The sequence below is a fragment of the Diabrotica virgifera genome, chromosome 10 (assembly GCF_917563875.1).
Source record: "Diabrotica virgifera virgifera chromosome 10, PGI_DIABVI_V3a".
NCBI classification, from domain to species: domain Eukaryota; kingdom Metazoa; phylum Arthropoda; class Insecta; order Coleoptera; family Chrysomelidae; genus Diabrotica; species Diabrotica virgifera.
This window is the reverse complement of record NC_065452.1, coordinates 13,395,654-13,412,716: the sequence shown is the minus strand read 5'-3', so window position 1 is coordinate 13,412,716 and position 17,063 is coordinate 13,395,654. Positions and strand designations below refer to the sequence as shown.

General features: G+C 32.3%; 1 protein-coding gene across 9 annotated transcripts in view; it reads right to left on the bottom strand.

Annotated features, from left to right (window-relative positions):
• Positions 1-17,063, bottom strand: part of LOC114335612 (inositol 1,4,5-trisphosphate receptor) — a 258,085-nt gene that overhangs the window by 13,992 nt on the left and 227,030 nt on the right. For all 9 annotated transcript variants that reach the window (XM_050641294.1, XM_050641298.1, XM_050641300.1 and 6 more), the window contains one exon: positions 9,445-9,610. In XM_050641294.1, the coding sequence (XP_050497251.1) occupies positions 9,445-9,610 (166 nt within the window). The remainder of the gene's footprint in view (positions 1-9,444; positions 9,611-17,063) is intronic.

Sequence of the window (17,063 nt, the reverse complement as noted above, 5' to 3'; positions counted from 1 at the left end):
TTTTGACCTACGTAACATCGCTTTGGTAGTAAAAATACTATACGTAATGATGTAAACTAACCAATGCCAAATCACACATTTTGTTAATTTAACGTTTGTATTAAACGTAGTATTTTTTAATGTTTAAGCGACTGCAAAATTAAATAAATAAATAAAATGTAGTATATATTATTATGTACATAGAATTTACATTGTTATGCAAAATATTCCAACCATCTCATAATTTCCAGAACACAATTATTATAAAAGAAATTCACCTACTCAGTTTTCAGTTTTTATTTAATTAAAAATTATTATATGTTGGTGTAAAATAAATTGTAGTGTACCTATTAACTAAATTAAAAACAAAATTAGAAATTCTAAGGCAGATTAATAATTTTTAAAACGCTGTGTGATTATCGGTGGCCAGATTTTTTTATGAAAAAAAGGTAAAAACAAATCAGTAGTTAGCATCAAATTCTAATGAATGCATACAGATGAAACATAATTTTGAGTCGTCTCTAACATGTAAGATGTCTTAGTGGCAAAACTTAGTGGTTACTTTGGCAAAACACTCGTGTAAATGATTATAATTTAACGTTTTAGAACTGTGAGGTCAAATGACAAAATGAGTTATTTTCCTAGAGTTATCGTCCATCTTTAAAATTTTGAGCGCCCTCTGTCGGAATGTAATTTTGCGAATAACCGCAAAACAAACGTCGTTGTATGTCACATTTTGCTATACGAAGAGTGGTTATTAAATAACGAAACTGATGCAAGAACTACCTGGGCCCTGATTCTAATTCAAATTTCGACTCAAAACAAGTCGCAATCAATATGGCGACGTTGAAATGCGACTGTGCGAGCCTTGTGTATTTTAGTTGAACTAACGAAATGATGTCATAAAATAGCGACTTATCGAAATTAATAGCGACTCTCAAAAAAGTGGTTGATATTATAATTTCGAGTCGAAATTATTGTGACACGGACATGAATGAATGGCATGGACGAAAGCGAGGTTAGGTTTAGTTTAGGAGATGTGTTTTGTTTGTTTCTTGCAAGGAAAACTAAAGCAAAATGTATTAATATGGCTGGGTTTTATGAAAATTTGCTGGTTTTGGAGGAAATAGATAGAATAGTATTAAATTAGAAATATAATAATTATTGAGAATGTTCACAACGTGAATTATCAACTCAATGAAAGATGTAAGGTAATAATTTGGGAAAATTAGTATAAAACAAGGAAAATTATGTACCAGCTATTTTATTGCTGGACATGCTGGAATCAAATCTTAAGATTTCATATATTAGTAATATAGCTATGCAAAGTCCGCAGAAAGTGTGCTATTTGGTTTATAAACAAATTAGCGCTCCGAAATCTTTTTTTCAATTATTGCTCTGTAACTCAGAAGATTTTAACGTTAAACCAAAAACACTCACATAAAAATTCACTGTAATTTAATTCGGCACATAGATATATTTTTTCGATTTCCTTCGGCGGAAATTTTGCTCGGAAAATTCGGCTTTTTCAAAAAAAAATCTTTTATTTTCAACTAAAATTTTAGGGAGGAAATATTTATCAATAATTAAATAACTTGGTGACATAAATCTTTTTTGTTATGAGTATCTTGAAGATATGAAAATTTGTATGTACAAAGAGGACCGGAATAAAAAGGTAACGGTTCAAAGATTGAAATCCTGTTGTTTATAATTCTGTCGCAAATGCCGGTCAAATTTGACCGGTTATACCTGGAACCATTCAATTCGATTTTTTTTTCTTCGAAGAAGAAGCCGTGCCCTTTTCAACAGCGTTAACTTAATTTAATTTAATCTGATATTTTCTGGGGGGTTCCATTTGTTTATAACCCAAAAAATTGTCTCTGTGTAACATACCTGAGACCGCTCAAATAGTCCAACTTCAATTCTGTAAAGTACGTTGAATAGGTATATGTAGTGCTTTTTTATACGAAAATCATAGTTATTTTGGTGTATCATAATCTTTCTGGTTATTATTTCGACCGAAATTTTTTAATTAACATTTTAATTATTGCTAAACTGTTGGTTAGATTGTCGCCGGCCTCCTGATATATAATCTATTATAAAAAAATTTTCATGTCACCAATTTATTTAATTATTGATAATTTTTTGGGAGAACTCGGATTTTTCGAGTAAAATTTTTGTTGAAGGAAATCGGAAAAAAAAATAACTTTGTGCAGAACTAAATTGCGGTGAATTTTTATTTGAGTGTTTTTGGTTTAAAGGGAAAATCTTAGAAGTTACAGAGCACTAATTAAAAAAAAAAGAAGATTTAGGAGTGCTAATTTGTTTATAAATAAAATAACACACTTTCTGCGAACTTGTCATACCCCATATTACTAATATATGCAATCTTAAGATTCGATTTTAGGAATCAAATACCTGGTAAAAAACTTTTCCCAAAATGACATTTTTTCGATAATTTGCCCAGACTATCAACAAACGTTGCGGTGGTCGCATAGCCAATAAATCCAATAAACAGGAGGACCAACCCAAATTCTGAGCAGTGTGAAAATGATAACGTTTATATCCCCAGTTGGAACTAATATCGAAATGAATAAGAATCGCTTTAAATTGCGACTGTCATGGCGGACTCGAAATTAAATTGCGACATCGAAATGAATTAGAATCCGGTCCCGGATTTCTACGGTGAAATTTGTATTAAAAGGAACAATACTTGAAACCATTCTTATTTAAAATATTAAAAAAAATTTGTAGTACTGGAGAACAATTTAGTTTAACAATAACAATAAATAAAACAAAAACCAAAGTTATCATCAACAGGCGCAAAGTCATAACAAAGATCCAGATAAAAATGAAGATATTAAACAAGTGGACAAAATCAATACTTAGCAGTCTGGATTAATGAAGATCTAAATCCGAAATCAGAAAATCACGAATAGAGCAATCAAGTCTTGAAGTCAGCAGTCTTTTTGAAGATGAGAAAAGAACCCCGCAACACTCCTTATGGAAAAGTGGCCCCGGTCAAATTTAACGAAAGTTCGGTCAATGATAGTTCACAGTGCGTAGATTAAAAAAGTCCATGCGACCTAGGTCTGAATAACTATTATTCTGAAGCTACAGCCTTCTGAAGCTATCGTATTCAGGTGCTCGGTTTACGTTAAGTGCACTAATTCACTGTCAAGTTAACGAAAATATTTATTATTGAAAGGAGAGAGACTCATTTTCTTCACGCATATTGGCATGTTGCATATGAATTCGTGGTAAAAAATAGATGCCTCATATTTTAGTCTTCAGGAAACCTCCGAAAAGTTCTCAGAAAACTGAAAAAGTGCGATAGAAAATTTGCTGCTAGAGCGACATAAGAATTAACATGCTTTCATGAATGATTCACACTTATCAATACCAGCATAGCTGCAGTTTCGCCTTTAGAAAACTATTGAACAGTGGCAGATATACGGGGGGAATAGGGGAATTTTCCTCTAACATGGTCAAGAATTAAAGAAAAAAAATGTTGAAATATAAAAAATGCATTAGCTGACATGAAACTTAAACTACACAAAGAATAAAGTCAATTCAACCCAATAAACTCGATAGTTAGGAAAATTAAAGGCAAAGGGAACTTATTGCACATAAATTATCATCTATGTCTTTTATGTAGTTTGGGTTTTCTTTTTTTATTTGGTTGATGTTTCATTGGAAGTCGTCCCCTCCCTTAGGAAAAGGTTCCGCCCCTGCTACTGAAGCGTCTTCAGAAAACTCAGGAGTAACCACAACAAATGCTACTAGAGCGGCACAAGACATCTCACGTTTTGACGCATGCAGAATATAAACCTGATCTCACCAACATCACCATTTGATTTTTACAAAAATGCTGAATCATATAACGATTATACTACAGAAATACGAGTGAGAATTGAAAAAGCACGTGCCAATGAAAAAGATTTTATGCATAAGATTTGACATTGGTCCTTAGAATAAGACTAGTTAAATGTTATGTACACAGTATGCTTTACTATGGAGCTGAATAATGGACATTAAATCGAAATGCAATAACGCGTCTGAAATGTGGACATTTAGAAGAGTGTTAGAGTCACAAAGATAGAAGTGTTAAGGAGAATAGGCAGAGAGAGGGAAATTGAAAACACAATAAAAGAAAGGAAATTGCAATTCAAGGAAAAATAGAGTGTAGGAGAAGCGTAGGAAGGAGACGCGTTTCCTGGTTGAAGAACCTAAGAGAATGGTTTGGTTGCAGCTCAAGGCAACTGTTCAGACACCTGCCTCTTAAAGAGCTGCCAGAGATGGCACTTAAAGAAGAAGCTAAATCATAATAAAAAAAAATGAAGAGCCGCGGCATTGACACTTATTGCACTGAAAATAACTACAATATCACGTTATTACATACATAAAAATTCTGCTTTTTTGCAGAATTTCTTCAGATTTTTTTTGGAAAAAAAATCATCGAATACAGGGAGCTATGACCCAACTAGATTCGATCCAATGTTTTGCACAATAAAGCTTATTTGAATGGGTAATGTTCTAACACGATCAACTATTGTACTAACAAATTGTTGCTATTATTATATCAAACAAAACCATGAGAAAACTGTCACTTAAACCTTGTCTCAACTTTGGCATTATTATTCTTTTCAAACCATCTAAGCTAAACTTACGTGCATAGAAATCGGCACACTTAAAAATTTGGTCATTTTTGATGACTCGTATTTCCTAAACCTGTTGGTCGATTTGTGATTTTTTAATATGTTATAGCCTGATTCTTTAACAATATCGCTGTAATAATATTGTTACTAAACAGGTAAATTTTTATTGTATACCAGGTGTACAAATCAAACTGTGTTTTTTTCTCAAAGTTCGCATCACACTGTGGAATATTCTAGAATTTATAAAATACTGAAATAAAACTCAACTATAGCCTCGGGTTTTCTTAACATTTTGTTTTTTAATTCATTCGTTTATGTTGGATAATAAAAAAGTTAGGTATTTTAACAACTAGCCTTGATTTTCGGCAATACAGGGTGTTTTTAAATAAATATGGCAAACTTTAAGGGGTCATTCTGCATGAAAAATAATGAGCTTTGGTTTTATAAACTATGTCCGCAAATGCTTCGTTTACGAGAAATGGGATGTTTAATTTTTTCTTACAAACTAACGATTTATTTATTGTTCTAAAACCAGTTGAGTTATGCAAATGAAATCTGATGGGTTTGAAGACGTAGTTATTGCACATTTTTTGACATACAATTAAGATTTTTATATTGACCATTGGCGTGCATACGGGTAATATGATCGGTCATATTACCCGTATGCGCGCCAGTAGTGAATATTAAATTCTTAATTTTGCATCAAAAAATCGGCAATAACTATCTCTTAAAATCTACCAAATTTCATTTTCATATCTCAACTTGTTTTAGAACAATAAATAAATCGTTAGTTTGTAAGAAAAAATTAAACATCCCGTATCTCGGAAACGAAGCATTTGCGGACATACATTTATAAAGGAAACTGTTATAAAGTAAATTATTTTTTATGCAGAATTACTCCTTAAAGTTTGTCCAACTTATTTAGAAACACCCTGTATTGATGAAGAACATGTCTAGTTGTTAAAGTTAGGTACTTTTTTATTATCCAACATAAACGAATGAATTAAAAAACAAAATGTTAAGAAAACCTGAGGCTATAGTTGAGTTTTAATTTCAGTATTTTATAAATTCTAGAATATTCCACAGTGTGATGCGAACTTTGAGAAAAAACACAGTTTGATTTGTACACCCGGTATACAATAAAAATCTATAACATATTAAAAAAATCACTTAAATCGGCCAACAGGTTTAGGAAATACGAGTCATCAAAAATGACCAAATTTTTAAGTGGGCGGATTTCTATACACGTAAGTTTATTTACAAAAACTATTGCTTCGTCGGAATATCTAATGTTTTTTAGACGCACTCTATTCTGCATGCGTGAAAAGGTGAGAAGTCAGATGCGGCTCTAGCAGCAGTTGCTATGCTTGTTCATTAGTTTCCTAAAGATAAGGCGGAACTGTAGCTATGCCGGTATTGGATAAGTGTGAAGCATTGATGAAAACATGATATTTCTTATGTCACTAGCAGCACATTTTCAGTTTTCTGAAGATTTTTCGGAGGTTTTCTGAAGACTAAAATAGGATGCAGCTATTTCTTTACCACGAATTCATATGCAACACGCAAATATGCATGCAGAAAATGAGTCTCTTTTCTTTGAGGGGGGGGGGTATGGTTTGAAATATTTAATTTTTTTTTATTATTTCACATAAAAGTGCATACTTTCAAGAATACTCTCTGAATATTTCAAAATAATCGGAGTAAAATTACCAGAGATACCGCGTGTTGAATATCCCTACCTTCGACTCGCTTTGCCGCGACTTCGCGCCAGCACGCTTGAGCGTAGTGAGAAACGTTAAACAACTGTTCGCCTTCTCTTTTGTAGATTACTCCTCGATTCAAAAAACATATTCCAATGTGCAACACTTTACGATTTGGCAGACAAATAAGAAGATGAAGATGCAGTTGTCAAAACTTTAAACGCATTTTTCTCAAAACTGCTTTTTCAAATGCGGTACATTGTAACTGAAAAACTACTCGACCGATCTACCTGATATTTTGCACATATTTCCTTTAGGCATTTCATGAGGTAACAACGTCGAGATATTTTTCTTTTTTTGCTTATTTTTTTGTTCAACAATAATAAATCTGTTGATTTTCACAAAATTTTTACAAAAAATTTCATTTTTTGGATTTCTGAGTGATACCAAAAATTCAAAAATCAATAAAAATAAAAAAACTCGACGTTGTGCCCTCGTGAAACTCATAATTAAATATTTTTGAATTTTTTGTTTCGTATAATCTAGTGACGAGTTCTGGTGTTCACCGCAAAATCCATTTTTTTGTGAGCTGCCTGTCAAAATTTGTCACCAATGGCTTACTTTTCAATATTTTGGATTGCATTTTCTTCTAAATATTCTTTGAATTGTACTTAATATGTTTATGTAATTTAAAAATAATATAATTGTACCATAGCTTCGAAAAAATTCACAAAAATGTGCTTGATATGTTGATTTCAAACCATACTCCCCCCCCTTAAATAATAAATGTTTTCGTTCACTTGACCGTGAGTTAGTGCACCTAACGTAAACCGAGCACCTGAATCCAATAACTTCAAAAGGCTATAGCTTGAGAATAATAGTTTTTGAGATCTAGGCCCCTAACGGTGTGCTCACTACGGAGACCAAAGGATTGTATCCTCGCTCCGACCCTCGCTCCCTGGTATTTATATTCGTGAATTCTCGCATTTAAAATGTATTTATTTTACATAGCGATCGATAATATAGTTTCGATCGCTATGTAAAATAAATCTTCTTCTTTAAGTACCGTGCCCAAATTTTTAGGCGTGGGTAGCTTCCATAACAATTTGCCGATATCGTTCTCGATCTTGTGCGGCATGTAACAATTGATCTGCTGATAAGCCAGTCCATTGACGAAGGTTTCGGAGCCATGAATATTTCTTTCGACCAATTCCTCTTTTTCCGTCGATCTTTCCATTGAGTATTAACTGCAGCATCCTGTATCTGCTACCTCTCATTATATGCTCCAGATATTCAAGTTTTCTCTTTTTTATCATCTTCATTAAGTCACCTTCGCCTTGACCTACTCTGTTTAAGACTTCTCTGTTAGAAATGCGTTGAACCCAAGATATTCTGAGCATTCTACGATACGACCACATCTCAAAGGCTTCTAATTTGTTCATCATGTTAACCTTCATGATCCAGGTTTCACATCCATATAGTAAAACAGGATACACATAACATTTTAGGAACTTGATTCTTAGTTGTAAGTTCAGCTGAGAGTTGCTCAGAATAGATAAGTTTCATAAATGCTCCTCTTGCAATTTCTATACGAGTTTTAATTTCTTCATCCGGATTTAGTGTCTCGTTTATCCAACATCCTAGGTATTTAAAATGGTTAACTTTTGTTATTGACTCATCACTGACAATTAGTTGCATAGGGCCGACGTCTTGTTTACTAACCACAAGTAACTTTGTCTTTGTTGCATTTATGTTAAGTCCGTTATTGGAGCATTCTCTAGTGACTCGATCAATAAGGAATTGAAGATCTTCGATATTTTCAGCCATGATCGCGGTGTCGTCTGCATATCTGATGTTGTTAATAGTTTCTCCCCGATTCGAACTCCACATTGTCCTTCCAAGGCTTCATTAAAAATTATTTCTGAGTATACGCTAAACAAAGTTGGGGATAACACACAACCCTGTCTTGACACCTCTTTGAATGCAAATTTTGTCTGTTTCTTTTCCGTCTACCAGAATAGAATCTTCTTGATTCCAATATAGATGTTGTAAAAGTCTCAGATCTTTATCATCTATTTCAATCATTTCTAGATATTCAAACAACCTATCATGTTGAACTCTATCAAACGCCTTCTCAAAATCTATAAAGCAGACGTAAATTGGTTTCTGTACTTCCCATGATCGTTGAAGTAATGTTAACATTGAGAACAAAGCTTCCCTTGTTCCTAATCCTTCTCTGAAACCGAATTGTTTGTTTCCCATTGTCTCTTCACATTTCTGCTTGATTCTATTAAGAATTATCTTAAGAAGTAGCTTGAGAGAGTGGCTCATGAGACTAATTAGGCTAAAGTCTTTACATGATGATGTATTAGGTTTTTTTGGGAGTGGAATAAATGTAGACTCCAACCATATCTGTGGCATCATTCCAGTCTCGTATATATGGTTATAAATGTTTGTTAATTGTGAGACATTATCGTCATCAAGAAGTTTGAGCCAGTCTGATGGTATTTGGTCAGGGCCTAGAGATTTCCCATTTTTGTTCTGTTTGATGGCTTTCTCTACTTCCGCTTTTAAAATACTAGGACCAGTATTCGTATACTTTGTGGTGTTAAGTGGTGGTCTCGTATCCAGGAAGAGCTCTTTTATATAGTTAGTACTATATGTAGTTATATAGTTAGTTAAAATAAATACATTATTTTAAATGTGAGAATTCACGAATATAAATAATAGGGAGCGAAGGTCGGAGCGAGGATACAATCCTTTGGTCTCCGTAGTGAGCACACCCTTAGAATTATTTAATCTACGCACTGAGAACTATCATTGACCAAACTTTCGTTAAGTTTAACCGGGACCACTTTTCCATAAGGAGTGTTGCGGAGTCCTTTCTGAGTAACCAGACTCAATATGCAAATTCGATATCGGATATTAAAATGTTATATCCACTCTATTTTTCTTTATGGGGCCGAGGCTTGGACAATTAATATTGCCACAGATCAAATGCCACAGCCTAATGTATCTAGTGTTAAAGAACGATACTTTTTACCTACCCGCAATATTACTTGTTCTAATATCTAAAAATTGTAGAAGAGGTCAAAAAATTTACTTACCACAGATGAAGCATGTATTTTTCAAAATCAGCTCCTTTTGTTGCTTCTCAGATCTTAAATCCGCAAACGTATCGATAATGACACCAAAAATTAAATTAAGTACAATAATTATAACGACGAAGAAGAACAGTAAGTCATATACCACTCTTGCAACAAATAGAGATTCCTGAAACAAAAGTTGTAAATAGAAACATTATACAGGTTGTCCAGAAACTCTCCTGACAAACGAAGACCAGAGATTCCTCAGATAATTTTATGACAATTTAGCAAATCAGATTTACTTACTTCTAAAATCATACCTTTCCAACAGACATTTCAATGTCAAAATGAAAAAGATAACAGAAGCTACCAACTCATAAAGGCAGGAGTACCCCAAAGCAGTGTTTTGGGACCATTTTTGTACTTATTATACACTGCTGATATACCAACTACTAACGAAACAACTATCGCCACGTTTGCCGATGATACAGCAATAATTGCGCTTGACCATGATCCAGTAGTGGTCTCCAACAAGCTACAAACACATTTAGATCGATTACAAAACTGGCTCCAAAAATGGAAAATCAAAGTAAACCACGAAAAATCGGCTCATTCTACATTTACGAACAGACATGTAAATTGTCCACATGTTACAATAAACCACCAAGTTATCCCAATGAAGACCCAAGTCAAATATTTAGGTATTCATCTTGATCAGAAACTAACATGGAAAGCGCACATTAAAACTAAAAACCAACAACTCCAAATAAAAACCAGACAAATGAATTGGCTTCTTGGTAGAAGATCACAATTATCCATAGACAACAAACTGGCAATATACAAAATAATACTAAAACCTATATGGACCTACGGGATTGAACTATGGGGATGTACGAAACCATCAAACACCAAAATTCTGCAGACATACTAATCAAAAACTTTAAGAATCATTGCAAATGCACCCTGGTATATTTCAAACCAAACATTACATGAGGACTTAAAAATACCGTTCATAAAGGACGTAATAGGACTGCATGCGACCAAAAATAGAAAAAGAAGTATCAATCACAACAACGAGCTGATTTCCACGTTTACCAATCGTCCATTACCAGTTCGGAGACTCAAGAGACAGTGGCCAGAAGACTTGTGTGAGTGACACTTGTGTTAGTGAATACAGTGGTGAATAAGGTGAACTGGCACTGGTCGGCAACACCTACAAAACATTACATAATGTATCAGTTTTACTTAATACTCCTTTGTAGAGTAGATTATAAATTTGCAAGTTTCAAATAAAAAAAAATTAGCAAATCACCTAGTCCGAAAATGCTTCCTAAGGGAGCTAAAGCTCTTTAAATATGGCGTCTTGTAATTAGTTTTTTTCAAATACCTCCAGAACGCTTATATTTAGAAAAACTAAAACTGGTACGACTGTTTACCTTCCAACGATAAATTTATTCCACCAATTGCGAATTTCTAGTACCGGCCATAGGCGTCCGTTTTGGGTAGGACAACGGTTATTTTATCGCATAGCTTTTTTGTCTTTAACTTTTAAGTATGTTTGACACTGGATTAATAAATTGTGAGGTATTCTAGTACTAAAAGGTATTCTTGCTTTATTTAAGTTGGCAGGATATACCGTTTTCTAGAAAAATCGATTTGAAAATTTTTCGTTTTTTGAATTTGAAAAAATATTCAAAAAAAACTATTTAGAAAAACGAAATCTGGTACATTTATTATTTATCTTCTCAAAGATGAATCGATTTTATCAATAACGAATTTCTAGTACCGGTCATATGAGTCCGTTTTTGGTAGATCAATGGTTATTTTATCGCATAATTTTTGTCTTTAATTTTTATGCGCTTTTGACACTAGATTATTAAATTATGAGGTATTATAGCAGGTATTAAATGTTACTCTTGCTTTAAGTCGGTAAAATACACCGTTTTTTTAAACGCTTTTATTTAGTTCAATAGTTTGCGTCAAATCTTTAATTTGACGTTAATTTGACTGCCTTTTCTTCAATGCAAATGAATGAAAATTTGCAGACATATGCAATCGCGGAAACAATACACGAATAGTCAATAAAAAAACATTTTCATGTTTATTAATTGTTTCAATAAAAAAAAACGATTTTAATGGAAAACGCTTAAATTCTCTTGTTTTTTACAATGTAAAAACTTGAAACTTTTACGGATAGTATAGCAAATATTATGAACAATACATAATTTCACTTTTTACGTTAATTGTTTACGTTATGCTTCATTAATAAACAATAAAGTTTCAAATTTTTTGCCGATTCCGACTATTTTTCATGTTAGTACATCATATGTTTTATACATATTTTAATAAACATGACGATATATTTTAATGTTTGAAAAGTGTAAGACTAAAAAGTAAAAAATAAAAAAATATGAAAAAAAAATTGTTTAAGAAACGCTTTTCTTTAGTTACGAGTGACTAAAATTAAAAATATTATAAAAAATCAACTAAAAAGCAGAAAAATTTAAAAAAATTGAAAAAATTTAACACATTCGTTAAAGAAAAGCGTGGAGCGAAAACCGCTTATTCGATGAACACACGCCACGCTTTTCTTTGACGGATATGTTAGATTTTTTCAATTTTTTTTAATTTTTTGCTTTTTAGTTGATTGTTTTATAATATTTTTAATTTTAGTCACTCGTAACTAAAGAAAAGCGTTTCTTAAAAATTTTTTTTTTTGTATTTTTTTATTTAAGTTTTTTTCAAATTCAAAAAATGATTTTCTGAAAAAAAATTCACATCGATTTTTCTAGAAAACGGTGCATCCTACCGACTTAAAGTAAGAGTACTTTTAATACTAGAATCATCATCATAAGTGGCTCAACAATCCGTTGTTGATCTTGGCCTGCTCGCAAAGAAGTCGCCACTCCTGTCGATTCCTGGCAACTTCCATCTTCTGACCCCTAGAATCTGTAGGTCCTCTTTCACATCATCAATCCATCTTCTTTCATGGTCGTCTTCTACTTCTTGTGCCCTCTGATTTTGAAAAAGTTAATTTTTTAATGTAATCGTGATCTGGCATTCTAGCAATGTGTCCAGTCCATCTAAGTCTCTGCACTTTAACGAATTTCACAATATCTGGATCGGTGTATAACTGATACATTTCAAAGTTGTATCTTCGACGCCATAGCCCATTTTCATTTACGGCCCCAAAATATTTCTAACAATTTTTCTCTCAAAAATACCAAGAAGTCTTTCATCATTTTGAGATAAGGCCCACGTTTCAGCCCCATATATCAAAATCGGTCTTTTAAAATCTTGTATATATGTATACTTCATCTAATTTACTAACCGTTGCACGTCATTCGCGTCATAGCCTGTGACATCGCATGATACCAACACGAAATATTTAGGAGGTAGGTTTGTTCTTTTTTAGAATCACTTTGCCGGGTGCACTGTAATAACAGCCACTAGACATATTGTATTATATACTCGTAGAAATAATATTTGAAGATTTCTATTAATGTTAACCTAAAGAAATACACAATTATATGTTTCATTTAATTTGTATAACTGGATTATAAAGCGTTTTTATGAAGCGCATTTGTTCGAAACACACTGTAACTGTAATCGAACAAAGGTGACATTTTTGAATAAATTGGTAACATTTATTTGACAGTTGCGGTGATGACACTTCATGTTTGTTTATATTCTTTATTATAAGTATCTGTTTTATTATATTTACTGGTTTTATTATTTACTTTACTATAAAAAGATCTTCTACTATAAAAATATAAATTTCAATTAATTTTATCACGACTTGGAATAATCCAGGTATCTGACAACTTTTTTAGTTGTTATTGTAGACATATACAAATAAACCTACCGGCTTCTGCCAAGATTTCGGAGCCGTTTTTTAATTATTAACAATGCAGTGCAAAAACGCTTGCAGTGCAAGCGTTTTTGCACTGCAAATCTTAAAAGATTATTACTTAATTCTTCTTCTCTATTTCTTAAGTTTTTACTTATTTACATTTAATATTAATTTGTTTTGTTGTATAATCCACGTTTACAATAATTATGTGATCTATTTGATTTAAAATGGATTCAGGATTTTTTTATACTTTGGCAACTACGTCAACTTCGAACTCTGTCAATGATAATGACGTGCAACGGTAAGTAAATTAGATGAACTGTATTGAGCTTTACTGCACGTTTTATATTTTTATTTTTTAAATGTTTCTGGAGACCGTGAATAGTTCTGTTTGCTATTGCTATGCGTATCTTTATTTCGTCGCTTGTCGTGTTTATTGAGTTTACTAGCGATCCAAGATATGTGAATTCCTTGACTTGCTCAAAGGTATGGTTGTTAATTTGAATTCTCTGTTGGATATTTCGGGAGTTTTTAGAAACCAACATATATTTGGTTTTTTGAAGATATTCTTCTTTAGCGGCGAATCGATTGAGGGTAAAATTTGATTGATCCGCGCGCATGCGCACACCGACAGTATGGTATTAGTTGTTATACGGGCTCTGATTGGGTGTTGAAATTTTGAAATGATCTGTCAATAATTGTTCAATATGGAGGTTATCGGTAAACAAAAATATTGTATAATATTAGTTTTTATTGATGTGTGGACAGAAATAAAATCAAATTTATAATTATAGTGACTTTTTAAATAGTTTTGAAAAGCCGCAGGTACGTAATTCTAAATGTTTCAGTTGGAAATACCTAAAAGTTTCAATACATCTATTTGGAAAATGTAAACAAAATAATGTAGTTACCTATTAGTAGGCAATGCTTTAATTTACATAATCTGATTACGAACAAACTTTCTACAAATCTTCATCTCATATATCGTTTTCTTACTCTATATTTTGTTGTATTTTATTTCGACAAAAATCAAACTAATAATTTTATTAAATTCATATAAATTTATGGTGTAAACGTTTAGTTTGTGTATATTCCCACATGACGTATACGAGAGTGTGCTGCAGTTTGAAATGGCGTCAACTTTCGTACGGCGCGGTAGACGTGAAGTAGGTTCAAGCCCCAAGCAAGTTATTATTTTTTATTTTTTTTATAGATTTTATGATTGTAAGTATATTATTATATAATTTTTGAAGATATTCTTCTTTTTTGAAAGTGGTAGATAAGAAAGTTAGTTTGATTTTTAAATAAAATAAGTACAAATAACCTTTTAAGTATATTTACTTCGTTTAAATTACCTATTATATAATAGAAGAATATCTTCTTACGTGCGTACAAAGTACACACACATTCTTTTCCTCATTTACCACAAGTCATAATTCACTTGCCGCGTCTGCAAGCCTTGTAAAACACTGCACCATGTCTCTCATACTTCTGCCCACTATAACTATATCGTCAGCGAATGCGAGAATTTGCGAAGATCTATTAAAATTAGTTCCATTCATTCTAATATTTCATTTTTCTGACTGCCTATTCCAAGGCAATGTTAAAGAGGAGACACGCCAGCGCGCCCCTCGTCTTAGACCATTATTAATGTCAAAGAACGTCGAGTTTTCTCCTTGAATTCTAACGCACAAGCTTACATTTTGACTTGGGTCAACTTGACCAACTTAGGTGCAGTGGCGGATCCAGGGGAGGGCGATGGGGGCGATCGGCCCCCCATCTCAAACCAAGTTATACAGGGTGTTTCATTGGGAAACGGAAATACTTTAACGGTGAATAGAGGTCACCGAGCCGGTTTTAGATATACTACATTTTTTGCCCTACCGACTTTTATAACCGAGTTACATGGTGTTTTATCGATTATGCCCATTTCTTTCCTAAGCCATAACTTTAGAACCACCCTGTATATTTTTTTGATATTTGTTACACATATGTCTCATTCAAAACCCAAACGACCGACATACTAACCATAAGAAAAATCCAGGTCCGGATTAACAAAAAATTGTGTGTGTAATTGTGACCTTAAAACAACACCCTGTATATTCAAATTTTGAAAATATCTGCATATTTGCAAAGAGCACAAAAAAGTAAGTTTAATGGTTCGCTTCAATTTTTCGGCCAGACAATTTTATGACTTTAATTTTGAAATTATATCGAATTTTTTAAGAACTCTGACATTAAAAAGCAGATATTATTAACTTTTAGTTATAAATTATGAAAGTTAATGAATAAATACTCATTTTAAAAATAATCAAAACTTATTTACCACATTGGAACGACCCAATTACTAATGACACGAAAAATCCAGGTCCGGATTAACAAAAAAAATATAAAGTAATTGCGACCTTGAACCAAAACCCTGTATATTGAAATTTTGAAAATTTGTCTGCGCAGTTTAAAGAGCATAAAAAACTGTGATTAAAGATTTATTTTAATTTTTTGCGCCATTGATTTAATTACATCAATTTTGAAATTACATATATTGAAATTTTAAAGAAATCTGAGATTAAAAACCAGGTGTTATTAACTTTTAATAATTTAATGTTAATGAGAAATAAGAGTACTGAGAAATAATAAGTACCAATATGTTCAACTTATAGTGAAAGTAAAGATTTGAGGAACGAGAGGACTGGGAAGAAAAATATTATCGTGGCTCAGAAACATCCGACAATGGACAGGGCTAAATTTTGAACAGCTAATAAGAACAGCTGAAGACAGAAAAGAGTTTGCAATTGTAGTAGCCAACCTCCATTGAGGAGACGGCACTTTAAGAAGAAGAATGTTAATGGATCAATACTTATTTTAAAAACACTTAATACTTATTTACTACGCTGGCTTCATGGATTCTCTGGATTTGTAGCTGTATATGCACATCATTAAAAATTAGAATTGCGAGAATTGGGATATTTTAATGATTTAATAAATTATTAAAAAACAGCTGTATCTAATAAAAAAAATTCGTTTAAGCAATTCAACAATTTAACATAAATTAAAAATATTTGAACTATAACAGTTGCTCAAAATGTCCGCCATTTTGTTCGATGCATTTCCTTGCTCGTTTTAAAAGATTTCGAATCGATTTTCTAATTACATTGGGATTGTTCTTAATTTTTCTGGCAGCTTCTTGTCACCTTGACAGAATTAATCAATATGATTTCAAAATTGCCGTAATTAAATTATCTGTGCAACAATTTAACATGCACCTTTTAACGCAGTTTTTTATGCTCAATTAAAATACGCAAACAAATTTTCAAAATTTCAATATACAGGGTGTTGTTTTAAGGGCACAATTACTTTATATTTTTTTGGTTAATCCGGACCTGGATTTTTCTTGTGATTACTAATTGGGTCGTTCCAATGTGGTAAATACGTATTGATTATTTTTAAAATGAGTATTTATTCATTATCTTTAATAATTTATAACTAAAAGTTAATAATATCTGCTTTTAAATGTCAGAGTTCTTAAAAAATTCAATATAATTTCAAAATTAAAGTCATAAAATTGTCTGGCCGAAAAATTGAAGCGAACAATTAAACATAATTTTTTGTGCTCTTTTCAAATATGCAAACAGATTTTTAAAATTTGAATATACAGGGTGTTGTTTTAAGGTTACAATTACTTTATAATATTTTGTTAATCCGGACCTGGATTTCTCTTATGGTTAGTATGTCGGTCGTTTGGGTTTTGCAGGAGACATGTGTGTACCAAATATCAAAAAAATATACA